Source organism: Lithohypha guttulata (genome assembly GCF_036872675.1).
Source record: "Lithohypha guttulata strain CCFEE 5908 chromosome Unknown scaffold_3, whole genome shotgun sequence".
Taxonomy (NCBI): domain Eukaryota; kingdom Fungi; phylum Ascomycota; class Eurotiomycetes; order Chaetothyriales; family Trichomeriaceae; genus Lithohypha; species Lithohypha guttulata.
The window spans coordinates 294548-314458 of NW_027042752.1; the positions used below are offsets into that span (position 1 = coordinate 294548).

At 49.4% G+C, this 19911-nt stretch overlaps 6 protein-coding genes across 6 annotated transcripts; 4 read left to right on the plus strand and 2 right to left on the minus strand.

The window, feature by feature from the left end:
* Nucleotides 1-1604: 1604 nt before the first annotated feature.
* Nucleotides 1605-3396, minus strand: LTR64_003883 (uncharacterized protein; the record flags this gene model as incomplete). The annotated part of the gene is made up of 3 exons (XM_064898233.1): nucleotides 1605-2394; nucleotides 2445-3246; nucleotides 3294-3396. 3 exons carry the CDS (start codon nucleotides 3394-3396, stop codon nucleotides 1605-1607), a joined length of 1695 nt encoding a protein of 564 aa, XP_064754190.1.
* Nucleotides 3397-6781: 3385 nt separating this feature from the next.
* Nucleotides 6782-8500, plus strand: LTR64_003884 (uncharacterized protein; the record flags this gene model as incomplete). The annotated part of the gene is made up of 2 exons (XM_064898234.1): nucleotides 6782-6869; nucleotides 6942-8500. The coding sequence occupies 2 exons, from the start codon at nucleotides 6782-6784 to the stop codon at nucleotides 8498-8500; spliced, it is 1647 nt and encodes a 548-aa protein (XP_064754191.1).
* Nucleotides 8501-9033: 533 nt separating this feature from the next.
* LTR64_003885 (uncharacterized protein) lies at nucleotides 9034-10898 on the plus strand (the record flags this gene model as incomplete). Its single annotated transcript, XM_064898235.1, has 4 exons — nucleotides 9034-10473; nucleotides 10569-10633; nucleotides 10734-10759; nucleotides 10807-10898. The coding sequence occupies 4 exons, from the start codon at nucleotides 9034-9036 to the stop codon at nucleotides 10896-10898; spliced, it is 1623 nt and encodes a 540-aa protein (XP_064754192.1).
* A 502-nt stretch (nucleotides 10899-11400) lies between these two features.
* LTR64_003886 (uncharacterized protein) lies at nucleotides 11401-13507 on the plus strand (the record flags this gene model as incomplete). Its single annotated transcript, XM_064898236.1, has 2 exons — nucleotides 11401-12129; nucleotides 12188-13507. The coding sequence occupies 2 exons, from the start codon at nucleotides 11401-11403 to the stop codon at nucleotides 13505-13507; spliced, it is 2049 nt and encodes a 682-aa protein (XP_064754193.1).
* Nucleotides 13508-14215: 708 nt separating this feature from the next.
* LTR64_003887 (uncharacterized protein) lies at nucleotides 14216-15622 on the plus strand (the record flags this gene model as incomplete). Its single annotated transcript, XM_064898237.1, has 1 exon — nucleotides 14216-15622. One exon carries the CDS (start codon nucleotides 14216-14218, stop codon nucleotides 15620-15622), a length of 1407 nt encoding a protein of 468 aa, XP_064754194.1.
* A 332-nt stretch (nucleotides 15623-15954) lies between these two features.
* LTR64_003888 (uncharacterized protein) lies at nucleotides 15955-18644 on the minus strand (the record flags this gene model as incomplete). The annotated part of the gene is made up of 3 exons (XM_064898238.1): nucleotides 15955-17823; nucleotides 17845-18584; nucleotides 18632-18644. The coding sequence occupies 3 exons, from the start codon at nucleotides 18642-18644 to the stop codon at nucleotides 15955-15957; spliced, it is 2622 nt and encodes an 873-aa protein (XP_064754195.1).
* Between the last annotated feature and the right edge of the window lie 1267 nt (nucleotides 18645-19911).

A 19911-nucleotide genomic window follows, 5' to 3' on the forward strand; every position in this document is an offset into this window, starting at 1 on the left:
GCATCTTGCTCTGGCCCACTCACAGGCACGACTCAACGATACCGATTTATCGCTTCTTCTCTTCCACCTGCCCCTTGCTTTGGAGTGGGAAAGTATCTTTCAATCTGTCGCTGTCATGGCGAAAACTGTTCTTCAGCTGAACGGACATGTCGTTCGCGCCTTCCAAGGACTTTGAGAACCATTCGCACAACTCAGTACATGGCTATGTCCTGACGCAGAGCTCACAACAGAAACAACCGAACCTGTTCTCTGTTTTGAAGTGGCGGTGATCGTGCGCGAACAGGTGGCAGCGAATAGTCGTTCCTCGACGTGTACGCTCAATATCGAAGGATCCATGTTCGTGTATAAAGAAAGGCGAAGAAAGGTGGTGGTTAACACTCGTCTTTTATTCGGTAACCTCAGAATATAGCATAGATCTATAGAACCGCACCCGCAATCCACAGGGCATACAACACATCTTATCTCACCTCACAGCGCTGACTTGCACGGCGAAAAGAAGAACAATGCCGTCGATGCCTTACTCACTGCCTATAGCAAAATCCATACAGTAGCCCGATGCCAATGCCGATATACAAAAGCTAGATAATTACAATCCCGACCCGTTTTCGGCGCAAGCCTGTGAGTGTGGCTGTGAAATCACTTGCATGAGACTACCACTTCCGTCCATTACACTATGTACCTCCTGCCAAGCCAAGCAGACGACCATCAAGCTATTCTAGTACTGCTTGGTCTTTATCTCGTGCTTCTTTCACTCTCTGAAATTGAAACGAACGTGATCGTTATAAAGACTCTGAAGACGGCTCGATTCGGACTTTTTGGACGGATATCTTCGGATATTTTACTGTTTACTATCACTCCTTCCACGAAGACGATCTAGATGAGATGAAGCTCGAAGACGGAAACTTGACGTCGTGCATTGTGGTCAGCCCCGCGATCTATTGATCAAGCATCCATGTTACAGTACATAGACGCCACTAAGTGATCCTTTTGCCATGGCACGCGACTTCGACCTTGGTAACTCTTGATTCGTCTTGTCGTGTCTGAGGTTGTGAGCAGATCGACCATGCACAAAGATACGTATTTTTGTCGTAGATCTTAGTACAGAATTGTGTAGATACGTAATTGCGGAGGTTAGATTACCATCCTAATCGAGCTCAAGCAAGAAGAAACCAGCCAAGGCGAGAGTAATGCTTCAGGACACGAGAGAAGGAGGGATCATACAAGCTGAGAGGAACTGGAGTTCGGAACAACAAAAATCATGATCAAAATCAGTGCATGCTGCATCTCTCATTGCCTCGTAAAAGTCATCGCGCATCTATAAACTATCTATACGATTTTCGTGCATGCTCATGTCGGACAGCCCTCATGCTTCGGACCTGGTCTCATACAAGAACAACTTCATCTAGTCCATGCGCGTACGAGACAGATCCGCGGGGATTTGCTCTTTGCGATGGCTTGCACACTTTGCACCTGTGGAATTCTTTGACCTCCTCTCGTTGCCGGCCTTGGAGTAGTATATTGCAGAAAGGACAGAATGCCAAAGAGCACCCAAGTGCTGAGTGTCACCGTGGCCAGCTCTAACTTTCGCATGGTCGACTGAATATCTAGCAGCTCAATACTCGCGAGTTCTTGGGGAAAGCTGGGTCGTCATTGCTGCTTACTCCCACCGCTTCGATATGAGTCAAACCGACATGCTTCTCATCGAGAACTTGCCCGCCCTTGACAGATTGGACATCGTCACTTCCTCTTCGATCGGCAAGCACATCCTTGACAGATCGTCTTGTCTTCAAGCTTTGCCATACAGCAGTGTGCATGGTTCCACTGAAAAGAATATCCATGTCCTCGAGAGTAAGACCTCTGGTCTCGGGGATGAAGAAGAAAGCCCAGAAGCCCATCAAAACCATGAGGGAGCCGAAGAACATGTAAGTTCCGTAGCCCAAGCTCGTGATCATGTATGGTGTGGTTCGAGAGATGACGAAAGACCACAGCCATTGGTCAGCGGTCGTGATAGCCACACACAGCATTCTGATGTCCAATGGGAAGATCTCGGAGCAGTACACCCAAGTGATACCTTGCCAGGTTGCGCAGTAGATGAAGCCATAGAGGTAGACGCACACCATGGCGACGTATCCAGCGGCATCTCTTGTGAGCTCGCCTCGTGCAGCAGCACCAGCTGGATCAGCTTTCATGACGTAACCACCGATGAACCACATTGGTAGGGAACCGATGAAGGCACCATAGATGAGGCCATTTCGTCGACCAACTTTCTCAACGAGGTACAGAGAGAACAAGACCATACCAAGTGTCTTAGCAATGCCGTAGAATCCAGTAGCGAAGAGCTTGGTGTCTGTGCCTGTAATTCCAAGGGTCTCGAAGATACGTGGGGAGTAGTATCTGGAACATAATTAGCTCGAGAACGGGGTTCTCCTTCGAGTGGTACTTACGTGATAATGTTCACTCCAGTCAAGTTTTGGCAAGCCATAAGCAATAGACCAATTGCGATTCGGTTACGTGTTCCTGGTGCGAAGAGCTTTTGGAACTGGGCCTTCTTGCTCATTCTCATTGTGGATCGTTCCTCAACCTGAAGTCGGATGTCGGCCATCTCGCCTTGAATGTACTCGTGGTTAGCAGGCAGTTGTCGGATATCGATCAGGATCTTCTCGGCATCCTCCCAACGATCTTTCTTAGCGAGCCATCGTGGTGATTCTGGGCACCACATGATTCCGAAGAAGAGCAGGATACCTGGCAGAAGCTGGAGACCAAGAGGTACGATCCATTGTGTCTGTGTGCGGCGAGAAATTGTACGGTCGACGGCATAGTTGATCCAGAAACCACACATGCCACCACCTTGCGAAGCGATCTCGAAAATACCAACTAGTCGACCTCGAATGGAAGGTGGACTCGTTTCGGCAATGTAGACAGGAACGATGAGTGACACAGCACCGATACCAAGGCCTGCAACAGCTCGTCCGGCAATGAGCATGCCGATGACTCCGTGTGATGCAGTCATGAGAGTTCCACCGGCCAAGAAGATCAAAGACGAATACATGATAGCCTTCTTGCGACCAATCTTCTCAGCAAGAGGGAAGGTGAGCAAAGCGCCAAAGAAGCAGCCAGCTTGGAAAGTGGAGACAATGTTGCCTTGGAGAGTATCTCGTGCAGTTTTGGAGACGTTGAGGAGGTCGAAATCTCGTCGGAACGAGTCCAGAGCCATAGTGCCACCGATGACCGAAGTATCATAACCCACTAGAGACTGTTAGAGAGTCGTTCATGTTGTTAAAGCAGAGACATACTGGCAATGGCACTCATCGAGGCAACAATTGCGATCAGGTGGATCTTGAAGTTGCGGACCTCTTTGGGGTCCGTGGTCCCCTCGGCATGGAGATTGAAACCCATGTTGACTGTTTCGTGCCAATGTTTGTAATGTTGTGAATCCGGGGGTGGCAGTGATAGGCAATGAAAAAAGATTCTGTTTCAGCAGGCGCACAAGGCGTAGATATAGATAATTTCGAGCAGTTCACCATGTGCAAAAACTTCATCCTCTTTGCGGAGGACGTCTTGCGGAGGTGGACACTCTCCGCAGGTGACAGTGTTCATCGATTGCCGTGTCATGCAAACAGTCATTGGTGGGGAGCCTATTGTGCGTGTCAGAACGTGAATCGAGACCTAAGCGACACATGGATCTAGCTACTGTGGAGACGGGCTTCGCCCGAACAGAAGTCGAAGTATTGCTGCAGACATGCAGGAAGTCAGTCGCTACCTCATTGGGTTATCTCGGCAGGGTAGTCTGGACTAGGATCAGAACTAGCCACCTTCTCGAAAACTCGTCGGAAGCAGAGCGATTGGACATTCGACAGCTGCAGGCGAGCTGCATGACAAGTGAGCTTGGCGGAACTTGGCAGACTTGGCCTGGATCTCCCGCTCAGCACAGCCTCAAGCTAAGCTTGTGCTTGATAGTCGTTCCGTTACTATCAACCATAACATGCTTTAGTAACTGTACCAAGTTGCTTCAACGCGCCGGTTCATTACCGATTTCATGTACACTTATGAGAAACGGTGGTGGCATTGTTGCAGTCAAAGCTACTCGTACAGCGAACATCTTCATCAAGAACATCAAGAAGCTCCGCAAAGACAACCCCTGATAGCCATTGGACTTCGTGACATCGTAATTGTTCATCAGCATCTTCCGACGAAACCATGAGTGGTAAGACCATCAGTGCAAGGTTTAAATGAGTTAGCGCTAAAGCATACCTCGGGCCCCATAATCAATGGTTGCATGAAACCTTGATTTGGTCATTGGTGGTGCAACCCCGAACCATGTCCGGTCCACACCGATTTGGAAATCAAGCAACGGCAGCTGATCACACAACATGCATGGTCAATGCTCTAGAAATTGTGTCATGTTATCATTGCTTTGAGTAGCTTGGGCAGAATGGTTCTCTCTGATGGTTTGAGGCACGTGTCTACATATGACGGATGAAGGACACGGCCATAGATTGTGCAGCAAGCTTTGTCCAGCTTAGCAGAGCTGCATTTTCCCGCGTACCTGATGGAGACCAGGATTATGGTGTTCTGCCGGGTTTCGACAATTACCGATATGGCTTTAAGCTGCAACGTGAAGGCTAAGAGCACTGCCTCACGCCAATAGCTGCTCCTTATGCGAGCATATCAACTTGATAATGCTTTTCAAGACGTCCGTGGGGCATCGTATGACAATGCGTGCCCTTAGCTCAAGAGCGGAAGATAATCCGTGACCAAGGTACCGACAAAATGATAAACGAAATGAGAAGGCGCAGCAATTCATTGTTATCGTCGTGCATGGAGAACCCCATAAGCTGGTATAGACCAAATGTTTCAACGTCGATGATTGTTTCCATACCACACGATCTCGTACCTGAGGGCAGTGCACGAGAATGAAGACCGTCGACACGGTGAAGAGCTGGAAGCTGATGTTGGTGCCGCACAACTTCCTGGTACACTCTGGGACCCCTTGCGAACGTTAATCGTCGTTCCCCAGCCTCAACGGGTCGACACCCGCACAGATGCAGTACAGACATCGTTGGCGATGAAGACCATGGTCTCGGCGCAAGCTCGAAGAGAGCTCATTTGTGGTGCGACTTCGCCTCTAGCTTCTGCTCGATGGGTTTCCTTTGAATTGTGGCTCGAATTGCGAGAACTAGTCGACGTATCCACGATCGCTGAATCGTGTCTAGATGCTCGTAGCTGAAGGCCTGGTGATCAGCTTCCGGGGAGAGACTAGCTGTTGCCACGAAGTTTCCCCTCAGTGCGGTGATCGAGCCCCCTGAGGCAACTGTAATATAGAGATCGAATGACGTGTTCTGATTTTCCATATTCTCCTCGAGTGATAGACACGCCCAACACCATCTTCGGACTTCGTGCAGATGTAATGATGCATGCCTCAAAGACACCATTAGCTGATCCGCATGGACACATCTGCCAGCTGTCTAGCCCAGCTTGTGCAGAAACTGCTTGAGTCGAAGGACATGCGCCGATCGCCAGTCTCAGTGCTGATCATAGCAATCTCCATCTTCTGAAGAACAATTAAAAGGTGCATCTGGGCCAAAGTCAGCTGGGGTTTGCGGTAATCCATAATTCCTTGGTATGCTGATGGTCTGCTGGTGAAGTAAAGTGGTCCACACCACGATGTCAACAAGTCGATGCTCTCGACTTTGAGAAGTGGTCTAGAGCTTGGTGAAGTTGACGCATTGATCGTCGACCTTGGTGTCCGACACTGATTCTCAGTCACTTCGTATGGTATCTACTCGTGTTGGTGGTCTAGGCCCACACCTATGATTTGTGCATCCAGAGCATATTGGCTCGCGCAGTGACGCATATTGGCCTCCAACTTGTTGTCCGGATTCTCTAGCTGTCATGTCTCTGGTCGGCTTTGAGACTCGACTCGCTCATCTGGAAGAGTGCATCTGATGCAGTTGAGTGCAGTTATTGACAACTGTCCGGAGCGAGCTTCCCACATTCGTAGGTGGACAGCAGTTCTCCCGCACTGAGACATCCTCTCCATCGACAGCGTGTCGACGAGGTGTGCTCGAAGGTCTTTCGTGGATGATGTGGTTGTTGGTAAGCAACACATGCAGTGGTTCGGTATCTGCGGCGTCATTTCATGGTTGAGCCCTGGTACAGTTGAACGACTGTAGGACATCGCACAATAGAGCAGAGCGACTCATCAGTGGCGGAAGTCGCATCTCGTTCTCGCTCGAAAAGGCTACCATTGTAGCAGACCTAGGTAGTGTTGAAGAATCAAATGATGGTGAACAAACGAGGACTGAGCAGACGTACTCACGGTACTACGTATCTATGCAAGCACCGGCACTGGCAGGCGCGTCGCAATTAAGTTAATCCGTACCACGTACTCAGGGGCCATTCAGGCACTCGTCACTAAACCATAAGGCTCAAGGCCTCGAACGAGACGAACTCGCAGCTAAACTCTTCCTGGATGAGCCTGTTCCTGATCATCAGCACAACTTCACCACTTCTGTAGACACAACGTTTATTGTACATCACGTCTACACGACTGCTGTTGAACTCTCTTCGTCGCCGTCTACTGCGAGTGCGTCAGTCTCGTCAGGCTCATTTACCAAAGTCCTCACGTTTCTGGAACAAGCAGACAGGACCAATCCTGGAACTCCTTTTCGTAATTTAGGGGTTCACTTTCATCCAGCTGCAACGTCTTGCAAGACCTACAGGACTTTTTTGTTACCATCCCGGATTCAAGGACCACGCAAAAACGTTCGATACTGTCTAAATGGTTCTTCTTCCCTCTTGGCAGGCTGTCTATGCCCTCATCGTTGCTTCTGCCACAATCGCTTCGGCATATCGACCTGTCCAACACTGTAAACAACTGGGCGACAACGGTCACTATTCTGCATGCACATCGTTAACGCAGCACTACAACCAAACCACAGCAGAGTCCGATCTTTTCGTCCGCTATCACTGGTACAAATACAAGGATTCCAGGAATGGCTGGCACGCCTTTGCACTGGGTAAGCAGATGGCCGGCGCGCTGATGTTCATCATGTACGGTGACCCTACCACTCCGATGCCTGAAATGACAATCAGTGTCCGAAGTGCTGAAGGTCATCACCCACCTCAGTTGGTCAAAGACATCGCCATCTTCAATCGTCCTGAGGCGGAGAATCGAATACCTGAAGTGACTATTATCACCAATACTTTCAAGCCCTACACTGGTGCTTACGAACAACCTGAACTCAGTCTGAAGCCAACCCATGTTGGAATCGCTGAGTTTATTGTTCGTGGATACAGTAAATGGATCGGCTCCGCTGTTAGCAATGTCAGCACAGCGCAACCCATGTTATGGTCCAGCAGATACGATCAAGATTTCCAAGAAGACTACAGTGTCGATCATGGCATTGAGATGCATGCTTTTGGCCTCGGCTTCGGGTTCATCTTCGCGGATTTGCTCAACGCGGAAACCCCAGTGCCTATGTTTGGTGCTATCAACGAACTTAGCGGCCACAAAGGTCTGGTTGAGATTGGAGAGCCCGCGCCCCCTACAGCAGCGGAAATCTCTGCTGGCGAGTTCGCCATCAAGAACTACCGCCTCGATCCTGTAAATGCCGATCTTGCTACGTCCTCGGGCGACGGAGAACACAACCCTTTCAGTGATCACAGCAACACCACTCCCTCGACCGTGCCAGAGGGTCACGGAGGTGGTAGTGAGGCTCAACCCAACAGTTCCAGCACGAGCGACGCTGCCAATTCTACCAACCAACAAGCAGCACAAGCAGCCTATACGATTCGCGGAAAGACTGTCCGTGATTGGCTTTGGCATCTGCATGGATCTATCTTGTGCTGCACTTTTTTCATTGGTTATCCGCTTGGCATCTACCTTCTACGATCGTCGAAGCAACAGGCAGCAGGCTTGAGCTTCAATTATCACTGGACTGTCCAAGCACTCGCAACCGTTGGGTTGGCTATCGGCATCTTCATTGGCTACTTACAGAGTCGAAGCATTTCTCTTACACACCAGTATGTGGGGATTTTTATCGCATTCTGCATTGGTGCACAGATGCTGCTTGGTTGGCGACACCACGTCAAATTCCTCTCCGCGAAGCGCAAAACCTGGTTAAGCAAGATACATATTGGGCTTGGTAGAGTTATCATGCCGCTCGCCTTTGTCAACATCCTCAGTGGTATGAAGCTCAGGCATTATGGCTGGTTTACGATGCTCCTGGTCTTGGCGTTGGCTGTTATCGAAATTGTGTTCTTTGCAGTCTACCTCAGGGGGTCTCATGTTAGACGGAACAAGATGGGAGGAGCCGCTGTTGCTGAACAACTCAAAGCACAAGGTCCTGGGCAGGATGACGATGCTGAGGAATACTTCCAACTTGCAGGTGAGGATGATGATCTGAGTGACTTGAGCGACGGCGAAGATGCTATAAGTAAGAAGCGACACCAAAAGCATGAGGAGAACGAACGGCTTGCCAAGCTCGACCGAGTCTAGACTAGCAGTTCGGACTCTTGTTTTCCTTCCATATTACGATGTCTGGTAACATGTAGAGTCCAGCTCATGCTTGCAGATTCCAAATGTTCGCCAACGGACTGGCTCGTCTTTGTACAGTAAAAAGCCTTTGTAGCGGCTTCTTCATCCATGTATTAAGTGCAATTTAATTCTTTCTCTTACAATGTCCTTAGTCAAGTCAATAATTTTCAGCAGTTAAAAAAGTGATACTATACTCCAAGTATCACGTGACAAGAACAAGGTCTAGCGCGTCGACCCGCCGGCGTCGCTCATCGTTCGGTTTCTCAATAAAGTTTCTCACATGTCGTGGAAGTCTGACTGCCTACAATATTCAATGCAATATCACGTTCCCATCGCTTCGTGTCCGAGACTGTATGTATCTCTACACGATCATTAAATCATCTAGCTGCTAAGCTGTCAAGTAATGTTGAGAATCTAACGAAATATCCTGAGGCATCATCACAGCCTTCGGCCTCGGCCCAATAGCCAATCAGGTTCGACCATAAACCGACACGATGACAGTGAGACCATCACGGCCTCAGAAATCCATGCAGATCATGGCTGGCACGAAGCAGAAGATGGATCTATGTCCGCGAGATGTCAACTGTGGTTGTAAAAAGGACAAGACGATACCAACCTTATCACCGTCACTACTGCACATGGACGATTGTAATGACCCCGATTGTGTCGATTTCAAGCAACTACAACAATTACAGCAATCGATCGACAAGTATACTGACTACTCGCATTACGAGAAGTGCTGTGATGGCAATCATGCCGCAGGTGAGAAATGTAACACTAACTACTGCTGTCAAGGCTCTGTGACGGAGCATGAAGAGTGCGACGAATGCCTGGATGATTGCGATGAGTGTTTCGAGGAGCATCACCTCGGCCACCCTTCTAGTCCCGACGAGATGCATGAAGCTGGGACCCCGGTAAAGTGCGATGAAGACTGCGACCAATGCGAAGAGGAATGTGAGGAGAACGGCCACGAACGAAAAGATTGTCCTCAGGACCACCACACGAGCTGGGAGAGTTGCTTCACCACCTGTGGCCAATGTTTCGACCCTGCGCCGTTGCCAATGCTTCCGGCGGATGCAGAGATGCAGCTCCATGATTTGAACAATTACATGCCACATATTACGCCGTGCGACGAGAGATGCACTCCCCCTCCATACATTGACGATGCAATGGCCCTGGATGCTCTGTTGCAGCCACAGGCTCAGTTTGATCTGGATTTAGACCACTGGCAGACCTTTCAGCAGGCGCACCACTGCGCTCCTGATCCATGCATAGTTGATCCTCTTCCTAAATTCCATCCTCCACAACACATTGACCCGCAATATGGCTTCTCTTTTGGCTGTGATCCTTTGCTACCCGGCAATCAATACACTTGGCAGCAGCACGAACAACCGTTTCAACAGATGTGTAATGTACAAGCCTTTGACAACTTAGACCTCAACATGATTGCAGCCAACGTGAATAATTTCACACCAATCAATTTCGATGTTCCGGAACAGAGCACTAACCCGGGGCAAGTGCTGACAAACTTGACACAGAGAGAGATTGCTCAAGCAGCCCGGCCAAAATCGTCGACTCCACCTGTAAAGATTGGTAAGACGTGTCAATGGCTCATGCCTTGCGGCTCCGTATGTGGACAAACCTTTGCACGGACTGACGATCTCAAGAAGCATGTCAAGAATAGTCATCTGGCACTGAAAGGCACAATCTCGTGCAGATGGGGCTCTGCATGCAAAGCGACTTTTGCCACCGAGGCTGCATTGACTGGACATATATCTAAGAAGCACTTGGCACCACTATATACACAAAGCTCAGCAGTACCATCCAAAGCAGACTCCAAGTCGCCTGCGACAGCATCTGAGAACACTACGGGCGATGAGCTGCCATGGAAATGCACATTCCCTGGCTGCAACAAATCTTTTATGTACAAACAAGTACGCGATGAACACGCAGCGAGTCACACAGGAGCGAATATGGCACACTGTCCAATCTGTCATCGCTGGCTAAATGCTGAAGGCTCCAATTTCAGGCGTCATTTGGCAAGCCACCGGCCAGAGCACGAGCATATGGAATGCAAACACAAGCATCTAGGATGTAAGTCACCTCTGGAACTCGTGCTGGCGTCCAGCCACAGCCCTAAATGCATGCCTGGTAAAGGTGGTTCTTTGGCTAACACGAAACAGGTCGTAGGAAGTTCCCTCGTCTCGACAACCTTCGAAGGTAAATCGCCTTCAGATCATTCTGGGGCCACGCTGACGATTACACAGGCACGAACAATGTTGCAAGTATGGGAAGAGGGCTGCCGAGGCAAGCGATGGACATGCTCACCACCACCACCACCACCATCATCACACCATAGCTCATGCAAAGTGAACCTCGTCAGGTCGGCCTCGAGGCCTCTCAAGCTCGCACTTCGTTGTTACTGACATTGGTTGGTTGGTTGGTGGACAGCGTTGGAACAAGTGCTCGAGAGTGGTTTGCAAGCAGGAATTCTCTACTTTCACGTGATTAATATGTTCTCGGAAGAGCTTAGCTCGAGCAAGGATTTCAAGCCATTAGTATCAGGCGCAGATAGTGCGTACAGGCCGCGCCAACTATCAGCGCAAACACCAGGATACTTCTTCTGCAATGTTTTCAAGCTGTGTAGACCGTCTTCTCCTTCGCAGGTCCCTGCTCTGGAAAGAAATATAATGCCTGAGCACTTCGTGAAACTCCCTCCTCTCAAACCCACGTCACACAAACCCTATTGATACGCGTTCCTGGAGCTAGGACGAATTGGACTTCCTCCACTGATCGTTCTCCGTTCCTGCCTGTTGTTCTTCTAGAAGGACACAATTTCCATTCCAACGTTCCTTGTCTTGATGCCTGATACCCTTGGAGACAACTTTGTCCCTTCCTTCACTCATTTCAACCCTTCCAGTTCACGAAACTCTGTATTACCATTGCATGTTGCGAAACACCACGAACAACAGAGACGACAGTCACTCCTTTCGAACACCTCACCAAACATCGAATTAGGCTCGTTAGCCCACGAGGGTAGTTCCCAACCTCAGCCAGAAGACTTCGAACTAGACAGCGACGACTTTTCAGACTGGTCGGGAGAAGAGCAGGAGCACGACCCCTTAGATCCCGAACAATCCCAGATGCAGAGGAGGGCGCGGAAGCAGAAGAGTAAAAACAATTTAACCATCAATACCAACACAAAGCAGAATGGCAATGTAGCGAATGGTAACGGTCACATCGACAGCAAAATGATTGAGCATAGGAGAAAACATGTAGTAGGACCTGAGGATGCTAAAGCAGCCTACATAGGAAGGGAAGACTTTAGTCTGGATCAGGATCCTCCTCCCTTGACACCTCAGACACCTGCGCAAGTCGAGACGAGCTTCAGTGATTTGCCAACGCAGGACAAACACAACTTTCTGCTGTTATGCCTGCTTTACTTCCTGCAAGGTATACCGATGGGGCTGGCCTCAGGTTCGGTGCCTTTCCTATTAAAGAAATACCTATCATACGGCCAAATTGGCGTCTTTTCACTCGCAATATACCCCTACTCGCTCAAACTGTTATGGTCGCCAATCGTTGATGCGGTGAGTTCCCTCCTGGGCTAAACTAGCACGACTAGAGTGTTCTAACATTATTCGTCAGGTCTGGTCGCAAAGGTTTGGTAGACGAAAGAGCTGGATCACACCCATACAGACAATCTCAGGTTTGTCCATGATTTACCTCGGTGGTCAGATCGACCCAATGATGGAAGCTGCGGGCAAAAACGGCGGTGCTGGTGTCTGGAACTTTACTGGCTGGTGGTTTCTCCTTGTCTTCCTTTGCGCGACGCAAGATATTGCAGTAGATGGATGGGCAATTTCTCTACTGAGCATTCAAAACATCGCCTACGCCTCGACTGCACAGACAGTTGGCTTGACTGCTGGCTCTTTCTTGTCACACACCGTTTTCCTGGCCTTACAAGCTCCTGAATTTCCGAACACGTGGTTCAGGAAAATGCCCCAGGACTACGGATTGTTGACGCTGGGTGGCTATATGACCTTCTGGGGCTATGCATACCTCGTCGTCACATTGGGCCTGGCGATATTGAAGAAAGAGGAAAAGACAAAAGAACGAGACAGCATACGCGAAGTCTACGAGAGTATGTGGGCTGTATTGAAGCTCAAGAACATCATTACGATCTGTATTATCCACCTAATCGCCAAACTCGGCTTTGTGACAAACGACTCAGTCACGAACCTGAAGCTTCTGGACAAGGGCTTCGGCCAAGCCAACCTGGCGTTGGTAGTGCTAATCGACTTTCCTTTCGAAATCGGACTGGGATACTACGCAGGACAATGGTCAACCAAATATACGCCCCTACGGTTGTGGTGTTGGGCCTTTGTGGCAAGATTGGCAGCTGCCATTTTTGCACAGGTCACAGTGATGATTTATCCTACAGCTGTTGGCGAAGCAGTACCACTGTGGTATCTGTTGACTGTGATTGTGGAGCACGTTTACAGCACCTTCATGAACACCGTCATGTTCGTCGCGGTATCGGCTTTTCATGCTCGAGTGGCTGATCCAGCTATCGGCGGCACATACATGACCTTGCTTGCTACTGTCTCCAATCTTGGAGGTACGTTTCCAAAATATTTCGTACTCAAACTGGTCGACACTTTTACAAGCGCGACCTGCATTCCTCCGACCGCAGCTGAAATTGCGAAATTGACCCTGGCAGAAGGCAAGACACCTATCACAAGCGCCCTTTCTTGCGCATTAGAAGCCGACAAGCATCTTTGCATAGAAGGAGGTGGTACTTGCATAATCAACAGGGACGGATACTACATTACTAATATCGTTTTTGTGGTTCTTGGAGCTATCACCTTCTGGATGTATATCGAGAGAAAGGCACTGGCATTGCAAGCGCTGCCTTTAAGAGCATGGAGAATAAACCCAGAAGGCTACACGAGAGTGAATAGCTAGACTGGCTATTCTCCATGAGGTTGGCATATATCTAGAGTTTAGCCAGGACGAATGTACGATCAATGAAATCCAAGACTGACTGACAGACATCTCTTTTTTTCATTAGGTTGTGCTTTGCAAGATGGACAATCCAAATCAATAATATTACACGAACGAACAGAATCTTGGCGAGGCTACTTGGATCTCTGACAATTATACCAAAATATTGGGCTAGAGCATCGGACATGCTTCAGCTCTTGTAGTCCTACCTCTACAGATCAGGGTCAGGTCGGTGAGAGCTCTCGTGGTCTTAAGTCGTATGAATTAGAGGGAACAGAACCTGTCAAACTACATATTTGTGACGCTTTCTCGCAATTCCATCATACTAAATCTGATGTAGCAGTCAAGCCGAGCGATATACACTAGTTGATACAGTCAGCAGCTAGATCCGGACGAGTTCCTTGGCCTTTCTCAGGTTTTCTCAGGTTCACTCGGGGCCCCTGCAAATCCTCTTTTAGCCGACGGTGCGCGTACTTTTCTCCCCACGGCGCGTGTTTGAAGAGCGCGTCCTGGCTAACATGACGACTTGATCTATCGCGACTCTTACCAGAGCAGCTGCATTTTCCCACAACTACGTACCAAGGAATGGTACTGACTCCCGATCTTTGCTACTTGGGAGCTACCACGAGAACATACAAGCCCTTCGCTGCGCGTTGATCCGCACTCATCATGGAGCAGACTGCAGCAACCAACGACCTTGAAGCACGCCTAGACGATCAGATCGCACACATTCGCGCGGAAATCGCTAAGCTACGAGCACAAAAGCAGAGACTGAGTACCACCTTGCTCGGATCGAGTAGGGTCCAGAAGTGGCTACAGACACGAGAACATGGATTTGGATCGAGCAGTAAAAGCACTGCAGCTTCGGTGTACGAGGACACAGCGAACGGCACCGAAGCGACCAGCATAGGAAAAAGACTAGAGGACGCGATCGAGCACTTGAACCACAAGAATAACGTCAAAGTCCACAATCTAGCGTTCGGAATTACCGCCTTCCCATTCACAGACACCGCACCAGAACGGCGGAATGCTGATGGACTTGAGGCTCTGATGCTCGGGGTGAGGATTGACTTACATCCAACAACGCCAGAACTCCTTCATGTCAACGAAAACACACTCCAAGATCCAGCAGACGTGCAAGCTACCAAACCGCAAAACCATACAGAAGAAAGACAAAATAACGAACACATGCCCTCAAGCTATATTCTCCTCCTTCGTAAACTCCGACACCAAAACCAAACATACCTCCGCGTCCATTGGACTAACGTCCCCAAACACATCGACGTCGATCTCCACGAACAGCACTACCTACCACTGCCCGACGCGCTCATGGACGATGCAGCCGTGACCCTCAATCATGACACAAGCACGCGGAACAACAACAACCAACAGGCAGGGAACGAACACCTTCCTGCCGAAGACACTTTCGAAGACGACTCTGGCATCGACGTTACGCAGGATCTTGAGGCGCCGGTGCAACAACAGCATGTACCTCCGACGATGGGCGTGAATGCCGCGAACATCTCCACAAACAACCAGGATCTACACAGATTCACCGAGTGTGTGCGTGATGACTTGCAGAGCTGGTGGTATCGGAGACAGGGTATCGAATACCTCAGACACGTACTAGGACTAAATACTAGTATTGCACTCTCCTCCTCCTCCAAGACCGCTCATCACAACATCCAAACTCTCGAGCGCAAAACTAATGACGCGCGGAACATGAAAATTGTCTGGAAGAGCGGCGCTGTGGGCTTGCTACGCATCGGTTACGATGGCACTATTGAACGAGCTGTTGTGTATGGGCTGGGGTCGGGGCTGCAGAAGAAACGGCTAGTTTCGTATAGTGATAGTGATAGTCATAGTGGTAGCGAGCTTAGCGAGCTTGAGTCGGATGATGATAGGAACGTCTTCCGGACTCAGCCGAGGAGTTTGAGAGAGGGAGGGAAACAGTCGTCTCAGGTGCGGTTGTTTGAGGTTGAGAGATTGTTGATGAGGGATGAGCAGGATGATCAAGTTAGGGTGCAGAATTTGGTTGGGAGGCTGGAGATTATTAATAGAGCAGGATTGGTGTGATCATTGACGTTGAATGGCTCGAGACGGTAGAAGGCGCCGGGTAACCTTCAAGTCTGATTGCATAAATTGGGTGAGGATGTTTTGAGCTATAACTTGATCTAAACATACATCATAATAGCTACCGGTCACCAATTGCCAACCGTTCATGCAGCATACGATGGTAGCATCCAGGCTATCCTCTTGGCTCAGCGCTTGTCTCTGAGCTCGCCTGATAAGCAATCTGCTAGCGAATGTCATGGAACTATACATGTGCACGCTCGTGGACACTCAGCACATTCACTGCGTCTGAATTTCGATCCTCCCATGTCCGTTGCTGATTCAATACGTGCAATTCACCTCATCAGCCGATCTTCAACTTCCCGCTTTTGTACCTGTCTCCTTCGCGAGTGTGGTCTTGCACTCGTTTTCGCCTCTGTCGGTTGTTCTTGCGAGAACACAAAGTCATCAGCAGGCAGTTTTCCTCTCCGCTTGCTCGACATCCTCTCCAGCTGTCGCGCATCTTGTACAGGCTTGACGTCCGTTGTCCCATGATCCGGTGCTTGAGCGAACGACGTGAATAGTTGTGGACCTGTATTGGCTCTTCTTCTGGTGCTAGCTCGATTTCCTTGAGCATTTGAGTTGGCGCTTGGTCGCAACGGCGACTCGATTGTCATACTGCGTTGCTTGGTATTAACCCTCGATTCAATCACATGCGGCTCAGCACGACGAATCTGTACGTCAAGCAAGGCTGAGGCGTTAGGCACTATCGCTGCTTTGCTTCGTCCACGTCGAGACGGCAGTCTTGACGCTGCTTGACATGTATCATTCTGCTTTCCAGTCCACTCGCTTCGCTGCTGCAGCTCTCTTTGCTGGTGAATCATCTTACGCTCCTGCTCACTGAGCATTACCTTTTTTGGTGGAGAATTGTCGATTGTGAAATCTGAGAGCTCTGTCTCTGTGAAGCCTAGACCAGAGGTGGACACCTGTAGTCGTGGCAGTTTGGGTCCAGTCTGCGAATTCGAGGTTGAGGGACGTTTGTTGTGCTCCAAGTCTATCAGGTGGCAGTGGTAGCAATCTGAGTCATGGCTGTGGAAGCAATAATTACTATGCTCAGCACTTGAAGAAGCTAGCAGGTCCTTGAAGGTCTCCGACTTGCTGCACTGATGGTGAAATTGATATTTTCGAGGAGATTTGTCGAGTTCACGTTTCAACTCTTCCAACCTAGCACTTGCTGTGCTCTGACAGCGGCTGTGGGCACCTTGTGTCTGCTCAAGGCTTCGTTTTCGTGGAGCCACGAAAGCTTGTCCTTGATAATAAGGCCGATACAAAGGATGGTTGGGATCGGTTGGTAATGTCTTGGATCGTTTGGCTTCGATCGAGGCAGCCACCTGAGCAAGCGCGTTTGGCATGACATCCAAAGAGTTCATGTGAATCAAAGTGATTGGTAGTTGCACCGTGATTGTCTTGAACATGGCTACAGTCACAATCACGTTCAGAAAGTATCTGACCTCGAAAAATCGTCCCGTGCTGATTGTGACATGTCCATGAGGAACCTGAATGTGACAGGTCCTGACTTCAGAAGTATGTGGCGGAGTGCCATTCCATTGCTTCGCTTTCTTGACCACAGTTGAATTTACTATGTCGTTTTCCTGCTTTCTTGGAACTCGAAGATGGTTTGCGTTCTTCGCTCCTGTTTCGGCAGCTGCGTGGGTGTACCACAGTGTCGACCTTTGAAGCTGGAGTTCGAGCTTTCTGAGTGTGCGTTGAGACTTGTTAATGATGTGGATGTCCACAAATACTGAGTTGCCACTAACCCATATCTGCCGATGCAATCCTGCTGTCAGTGCAATTGACTGTGGACCAGGCAAATAGGGTAGGCTCAGCGTCTCAGTCGCGACCAGAGGGCTTGGTAGACTGGCGAGAGCCTTGCAAGGATCGAAGACTGTTAACATCTGGATGTTACACACTTGGCTAACGACTCCTCTACTCCCGTCACTCTTCACGACAAGTGTGGGAAGCAGTGCATATCGGATAGTTGCGCTCTTTGATTGATATGGTGGCGGACCGAGGTTCAAAGGCAGATCAATGCAGAATGGAACTGATGCGACACCTGGCTTGGTTTTCCAGAACAGCTCAGGCCCTCTTTCTGCTTCTTGGCTTGCGATCGCTGGTGGAGGTGGATGTTTTTCGTGAAAGAGCTTGGACGCAAGAGCCAGGAAGACCTATTTCCTGCCGTCACTCACTTCTTCTAGGCCAACGACATCCACAGACAACTTCGAGATCAGCAGAGGTCGCGATCGGTCTCTGGTATTGTCTTGGTTGATGGTCAGCCTGACCTCGCCTTCAATAGTTCCTCCACCAACGAATAACGGAGCTTTCAATTGTGTTGACAGTTGTATTCGTCGATGGTTGATACTGCCATGCTCGAGCAGCTTGAGTGGAGGACTAGGACGGATGAAGGTACGGGATTGTATTGGTCGAGCCGTGTCAGATGAAACAAAGTCTTTCGCAATGAATCTTTTGATTGGAGAGTCAGCCCTTCCTCGAGGAGGTATAGCTCGACCAGCAGCTGCTGCAGGGGGCAATTTCCATGATGGAAAGTCTTGCAAACTCGCTTGCGTGGAGTCGGGAAGTGAGGAGTTCCTAACCGGCACATCTCTCAAGGGCAAACTATGAATGCTCGCCGCACCTGAACGATGGCTGAAGACTTCACTGCTACGGTCTTTTGCTGCGTCTCCCTGAGTTTGCAAACTCGCCTGTACTGCACCTGCAAAATCAGTAGATTGTCTTCTCTTAGGCTTTACATTCTCATCGAACATGCGACTGAGCCGTTCTCGAAGCCCGTCAGCTGATAGGGCAGGTTGCACTTTCGGCTCAAGAGGAGTAGGATGAATCACACCGAGAGGCCGAAAGGTAGACTCTGATCGTCTTGTTCGTGTTTCGGAGCTCTGTCGTAGGAAAATGTCTGACTTCTTTATCATAGCTAGACGGTGTCAGTTGTATTAACGTCCAACTTTTTGCTAGACTTACATGGAGTTTTCATCTTGATAAGCTGGCATAGAAGAACTTCCAAAAGTAAGTCATGCTCCAAATTGCAGCCTCTAGCAGCGATGAATATGGTACAACACAACTATGTGGTAAGAGAGCTGACGGGCATCGGTCTTTGAGGCCATTTGTCTGGCAAGGCAAGGCAATCACGATCAAAGACTCCATGCGATGTCTGAAAGCAGTAAGGTGCAATGCTGTAGGTCCTTCTAATATTAGCTGTTGTTCAGAACATCGCTCACCTGCATCACTGGATTTTCAAAGCAGATGTTGGCAAAGCTGGAACAGAATGGAAGAAATTGAGCAGCAAAGCGTCTTTTAAACATGGATTCGCGCATTGCAAAGTAACAGACTGTATAAAGTAAATAATTAGACACAAAACTTCGTTACCTCGAATACCACACTGGAAGAGTGCTCTGGTCCATCCTGAATGAGCTATCCATGTTGCCTCATGATGAAAACAAGCTGTGTCTTAGTAGTCTGAGCTCTGAAAATGGAACAATTCGGACCATTCTGAAATGTATATCCTCGCTAGATCATCTTGCTTGTTGCTTGGGCTAGCCGCGTGACGCAAATTTCCAGTAGAGGGCGAGATTTCACCAGTACCGCATGGCACATGGCAGCCACGATCTCATCGAAGGACCGACGGCTCATTCCTGTCAATGACCATGAGTACACAACACATACGGCTATCAGATTGACCAGCCTTCTTCTCCCCATCCTCAGCCTCGTCGTCAACTTTCTTCTTCCCAACCTCTCCAATTTATCACGTAGATATCAGCTGATTGAGCCCTGCTCTCGGAGCTAGAATGGGTTTGCTGGTCCGCTGTGGCAGTCCTCGTGATGCAGAGAACTTGGGCATAGAACGGAGCACGTAGACCAATCGGCCTCAAGCACACGAATCGTCAGCATACTCAGCTCAACGTGACATTTCATTTCGAGACGACATTGCAATGATCCATTTCAAAGGGGGTCGTGGGTGCGGCTCCTGGGATACTTACGGATCCGACAACAGGGTATTTGAGATGTAGAGAAAACACAACATGAAGGGAATGTGGTCGACGAGTTCATCTTCCACGGAGATGGTTTGATTGACCAGGTCGTGCTATGCTGTTTGAGGTTGGATCAGCCTCCTCTAGAGGCTTGGCAGCAAGCTGCAGGATGACGAGCTACCCTCTTTTCAGGCATCGGAAGCGGTAAAATGAAAATTTCAATTGCGGGGAGCGCATGGGAAACCAGGTTTGGCGATCTCCGACGGAATTTGA